The sequence below is a fragment of the Eschrichtius robustus genome, chromosome 2 (genome assembly GCF_028021215.1).
Source record: "Eschrichtius robustus isolate mEscRob2 chromosome 2, mEscRob2.pri, whole genome shotgun sequence".
Lineage (NCBI taxonomy): Eukaryota > Metazoa > Chordata > Mammalia > Artiodactyla > Eschrichtiidae > Eschrichtius > Eschrichtius robustus.
Window position 1 is genome coordinate 51,003,909 of NC_090825.1, and position 6,000 is coordinate 51,009,908.

The 6,000-nt window shown below is 39.7% G+C and overlaps 1 protein-coding gene across 1 annotated transcript in view; it reads left to right on the forward strand.

Annotated features, from left to right (window-relative positions):
* The window catches only part of RGS7BP (regulator of G protein signaling 7 binding protein), a 115,538-nt gene extending 110,606 nt beyond the window's left edge, over positions 1–4,932 (forward strand). Inside the window, exon 6 of the mRNA XM_068533166.1 lies at positions 4,769–4,932. Coding sequence (XP_068389267.1) covers positions 4,769–4,860 — 92 coding nt within the window. The 3' untranslated portion in view covers positions 4,861–4,932. The remainder of the gene's footprint in view (positions 1–4,768) is intronic.
* The last annotated feature ends 1,068 nt before the right edge of the window (positions 4,933–6,000 follow it).

Genomic DNA, 6,000 nt, shown 5'->3' on the forward strand with positions numbered 1-6,000 from the left:
TTATGCTGAGGTGAGACACGCGAGCTAGAAGGACAGGAAATACAGATGTAAACATCAGCAGCGTAGTGGTAATCGAAGCCCTAAAAATGGTTGAGACCACCCATGGAGAGTACATAGAGAAGAGCCCTGAAATACCAAAATGTAAGGTTTGAGGGGAAAGAAGAGCAGTTCACAAAAAAACTGAGAAGAAACTCAACATAGTATAATAAGAAAGTTGCACGGAAGGAATGGCTAATAGTGTGGGGTAGTTCAGCTAGATAAGAACTGAAAGTGTCCATAGGATTTAGCAACAAGGGAGTCACTGGTGAGGTTGGCCAAAGTAGCTTACTTGGAATTGGGGGCCCAGAAGCCTAATTAAGGAGGGTTGAGGAGTAAGTGGGAGCTGAAGAGCTGGGCAGAAAGGGTAAATTTATTAAGTCTTTCATAAAGAGTTGCTCATAGAATGGTGGCTAAACAGGGTTGGAAGCAGACAATGTACCAAGGGCTATAGCAATTGTTTGGAAGCATGAAGGAAGGTAGAAGCACGGAGCAGTCAGAAAAGACTTTTCTGAAAAAAGAGATGGTGTGTGTAGAGGCAGGGAGGCAAGGGAAGGAATGGTCTTATTTAGGGAATTCTAAGTAGTTCTATTTTAGACCATCCCCTCCTTCATATGCCTTTCATTCCAGCCAGACTGGACCATTTACTTGGACCCAAATTCAGGCTGCCTTTGACCTCCCTATCTTTGACCTGCCCTGACCCCCTCCTTTGACACTGCTTTCTCCATCCCGAACGCCTGTCCCCCTACTTCACCAAATGTCCAAGTTCTCCCCATACCTTGTAGCCCAGCATGAACACCGAGGCCCCAGGAATTTTCCACAAATGTCTTCTTTACAGATGGGAGTAATTTCCGCCTCTGGGAATTCTCAAAGCATTGTATTTGTATCTCTGTAATGGCATTTCTAGTGAAGCCTCCTAGTTACTCAGACAAAGATCCCTGAGGCCAAGGTTCACCTTTCTCTTAGGACCCATCTCGTATTACCCCCAGCACCTGGCATAGAGCCCTACACTTCATAGAGCTTTGATTAATTCAGTGGTTCGCAAAGTGTGGTCTCAGGACCAGCCGTATCATCAGGTCCAGGAACTTGTAAGAAATGCAGATTGCCTGGCCCACCCCAGACCTACTGATTCAGAAACTCTGGAGGTAGGGCCAGCAATCTGTGCTTTAATAAGCCCTCAGATGAAGCTGATGCATTTTATGCTTGGGAACCCTGGGATTAGCTGAAGTTCTCCTTTTTTAACAGATTAGAAATGTGCAACTGCAGTTCCATTATAAACACTCCTCTTGACTTAGAGAACATAGCTTTAAACTCAAACACTCAGTTTATTATTTGAAAACGTCTCATGTTCATGTCCTTCTGTTTCTTAACGTATCATTTATGTAAAAAATCTTTTATTGGCAAAAGAAATTTGAGCAATAGAGAAATGGTATTACTGTACCTTGGGGGACTCCAGCATCCCTGGCTTTAGTAGGGATTAAACATTGAACATCCAAGAATTAAACATTAAATGACTGGGGTTTGAATTTACTGATGGCTGAATACCCTACTCTCCTTTTGTTTCACTTTCTGCTATGCTTTCCTGCCTCCTCTTCCCTTTCTCACCTTTTATTTTCACATTTAAAACTCTCCTAAGTTACAGTTCTCTGAGGGTATGCACTTTGGAGAAAAGATACCATAAAAGTCTCAAACATTTCCAATAAAAATCAAAGATTTCCCAGCAAGTTCAGATGGATTAGCGCAGAAAGTTTAGAATGAGTGGGGAAACATCCCATTTTGCTCACATTCTGTTGACAGCCCCTCACTTCAGAGACAGGATTTCAGTATGTGGGAAGACATCTTTCCTTAGCTTTGAATTGACTTCAAGCCATTCCAGGCAGACTTACTGCTCAGTGAATTTCAGCATTTACTGCAGGTGTCAGCCTCCTAGAGTGTAGAAAGCTGCTCTGAATTTCTGCCAAGAATTTTTGAGCTTTTGTGTCACCTCAGCCCTAGGTGATGATCAGACAAGCTCCAGGCTAGGCAAAGGTGTCACAAATGCTCAACTAAGGTGCCCCAAACCAGCAGTCATCCTTAATAGGCAGTCTGTCCTTCGCTTAACATCTGAGCACTTTCTCATCAATCCTAACACTTCCTATTCACTTATGAATGCTATATACGTATGTGTGTGTGCATGTGTGTATATAGCACTCACAAGTGAATGTTTTATATATATATATATATATATATATATATATATATATATATATATATATATATATATATATATATGAAAAGAAGACTGAATGAGGAGAATTTCAATAGCACAAAGGTTTTTTGATTCACTGTAATGAATGCACAGATACAAGGGTCAGTCTTGATACAAATCTCATAATATCTGTGTGCTTTTAATATCTAAAAAAGAGAGAATGGGAGCAAATATACCACCACAGCACACACGTGCACACTTTCTTTGTAAATACAACATACCAACGTATGTAGACATTTTCTCATGTAGTGGGAACGATACACATCAGAATTGCATTTTATTGTATAATATATAAATACCAGTGAGGTCACTCCCAAGTCTCTTAAATGACTGAAGAAAGGCAAGCATATAGGGAATTCAGGAAATAAATGGGAATTCAGGAAATAGATCTCCAAGTCTCATAGAAATAGAAATAAGATTTTTCTTTCCTATTAGTATCTTCATAGTTTTGGTGATTTTGTTCCAAGGAAGCATTAACTTCCAGTTGAACCTGAGTTTTGGGAAGTGTAGTCAGTATTCAAAGAGATACCAAAAAATAAAATTCTTTACCCTTCAGGGTCTGCTGTATCTTGGCCATATCCAATTAGGTTAAGTTCACTGGTCATTTGGTGGTTAAAGAAGTAAGAGTCCTAAAAATGATGAGAGAGTATGGTTATCATTTCTATCTGCTCCAAATATATTATGATTCATCTCAGTTATTCTTCTGAGAAATCAGGCTTATATATAGGATTTGACATTGCTTTCAGCATCTTAACTATTTGGGGCAAGTTTAACTGTAAAAGAGAGATGTCCTATTTTTTTGCCTCAAAATGTTGACATCCAGATTATAGTGAATTATTTTTCACTGTGAAAAAGACAGAGTCCTGTTTTTCTCCACATCAGCAGAGTGTGAGTATTAAGAGAGGATTTTAATCTGGGGAGCCTGGAGGGGGAGGCTGTGTTTGATTAATCTGATGTGCCCAGCTGGGGCACCTGTTTTCTTCCCTGGCTCTGACTTGCTACTCTAGTTTCATCTACATGTGTAACATAGTGCAGCATTCCAAGGAACACTGTCAACTCAGTGGGTGATGCTAATTTACAAATAAGTATGACACATGGGAGCCTTGGGGGATGGGGAGGGAAAGCCAGGGCACTTGGATGACAATTTATGTAAGAGGACCAGAAAGCCAGGACTCATTTGTTCCTGATAGATTCCTGAGCGTCTAGGCTCTCAGTAATCAAGAAAACCAACCCTCATCTACAAGCCAGTTTTATTGAGGTGGGGCACAATTCTTCACTATATCAATCACTTCATCTAACTCCTGATTCTGGGCTCTTTTTCAAGGTCCTGCATCTTCAACATTAGGATGGGGAAAGGAGGGAACATTTTAGCTCTGCTCTGGGAGGGCAGTGCAACTAATCCCGGCAAAGCTTAGGTATATAAGAGTTGCCAGCCAACCAGCCATTTTGTTGCCCCTAGTTCCATTCTGACCATATCTTAGCACTGCCCCAGCTAGCAATTTCCAGATTATTTCCCTGTGGTCCTTCTCCAGCCTCTGCAACCCACATTGGCCAGTTCCGCTCCAACAGGCTGTTTCTACCCACACTCTCTGTCGAACTGCACTATTTCCCAAAAACCCAGCTCATTAAACTGTATTTGGTTTACTGGTTTATTTCTTTCTCTACTTGTCATCATATTAAAATTTTCAAACCACCATTTGTGAATTCAACAGCTGACAATCTTCTCTGAATGCCCTTGTGTGCAGATATCTATAGAAAGTGCTAGGGAAAGACTCAATAAGAAATAGTTGAAGCTTCTTCCCGAGGCATAAAGTAGGTGAATGGAGGTAAGACAAGGTCCTATGTAAAGGAAAATAGTTAATAATAGCTGTATTTACTGAGCGTTTCCTCCATGCTAGGCACCAATGTCCCCACCCAAGCTCAATGTTTTTAATAGATTATTTCATTTAATTCTCACCTAGGGTAAGTATTACTGAGCCTTATTTTACATATGGGGAAAATGAAGCCTAACGAGCTTAAGTGACACTTTCAAAGTCACAGGACTAGTAAGTGGTAAAGTGTAGGAAAGAAGCCAGCTTTACTCCAAAGCATGGGTTTTTTCAAAGAAGTATACATCTCCCAAGTGAAAAACTGCCTCTAAGCAGTTTAGATTTAACTCTAAGCAGTGGTTCTCAACTGTGGGCTCTTTGCTTCACCCTCACCCCCACCCCAGGAACATTTGGCCATATCTGGGGACATTTTCGGTTGTCACAGCTGGTAGGGGAGTGCTACTGGCATCTAGTGAGTAGAGGCCAGGGACGCTGCTAAACATCCTACAATGCTCAGGACAGCCCCCAACAATAAAGAATGATCTGGTCCAAAATGTCAATGGTGCCGAGGCTGAGAAAGTTGGATTCGAAGGATGGTGGATTTTTAAGGCCAATTCATAAAAAACACGTTGTTTTGTCTGTACCTCACTCATATGTACATTCTATCCCATCACAGATGACAGCAGCCTTCTAAATCTAACTCCCTACCCCCTGGTTAGAAGACGGAAGAGAAGGTTCTTTGGGCTGTGCTGTCTCGTCTCAAGCTAGGTGATTCCTCCTGGAAACCACCACTAGGAAGACCTGAAAATATCACTGAACCCGAGGACCTCCAGACAGCTGAACCACAGTTATTGGTTTTTGACTATGTTTTCTATGCTTCCTTATTACTTTTATCCACCTCCCGCTGCCCTTTGAAATGATTTTACATTTGAAAGCAGCTGCTGTCAAGAAAAAAAAAAAAGACAGATTCGAAAAGCAGGCTGTTTTTAAAAGGATTTTTAAAGCTGACATTGTGCATGTCTGCTCCAAACCACACCATGACAGATGCAAGAATTATGATTTTTAAATTATTTAAAGGTTTTTTAAGTATTACACAGAGAAAAATTATTTCATGTATAATAGTATATCTATAGCTCTTGCTGATCTCATGTCAACAAATGATCACATATGAGAGTCTTTAAATATAGAAATCTATTTAAAACTGCAAAACTGTTCAAAATCCAACCAATATTAGGAATAATATTATAATCAAACGTATACCACCTCAACCTATTGCTTTCTCTGCACTCATTTACGTTTAGTCTTCCACTCTGTCAGAATCTAAGAGCTTCAATGTAAAAATATCTTAATTTATAATGCAACAAAAACCATATATGAAAAGTATTTAAATTTTGTAAATACACAATAATCCTAATAACTGCCTACAGTGCATATGGGCAGCTAATTTCCTTTCCATCCAATGGTGTCTTTTTCAGCTTCTTGGAGAATGAAGTAATCCAGTTAGGAAATGGTGTAGTAACATATACAATTACCCTCAAATGTAAAATTGAGTATTACCATATTTTGTTCTAATTGAAATCTGAAGCATGATGTCTGCACATCAGCATAGTGTTAAATCTTATAGGGCATGCTGGAATTAGCTCAGATCGTAAAAATACTTAACATTTTACATTGTTAATAAAATGTTTTTAGTTAAGCTAAGCTTGTCTCATTTTAGATGACTATGCAGATAGGACTTTTCCAACGTGTACTTGGTGTCTTGTCTTATGCTTGGAATCTTAAAAGCAGGACACATTAAGCAATACTCTATTTTAGAAAGGAGGAAGCCACACGCTTTGTTTTTCTGCTCACAGCTCTGCTGTGCTCTTCCTCCACTAAACTTGTAACATGATACAGATTTTGTTATAT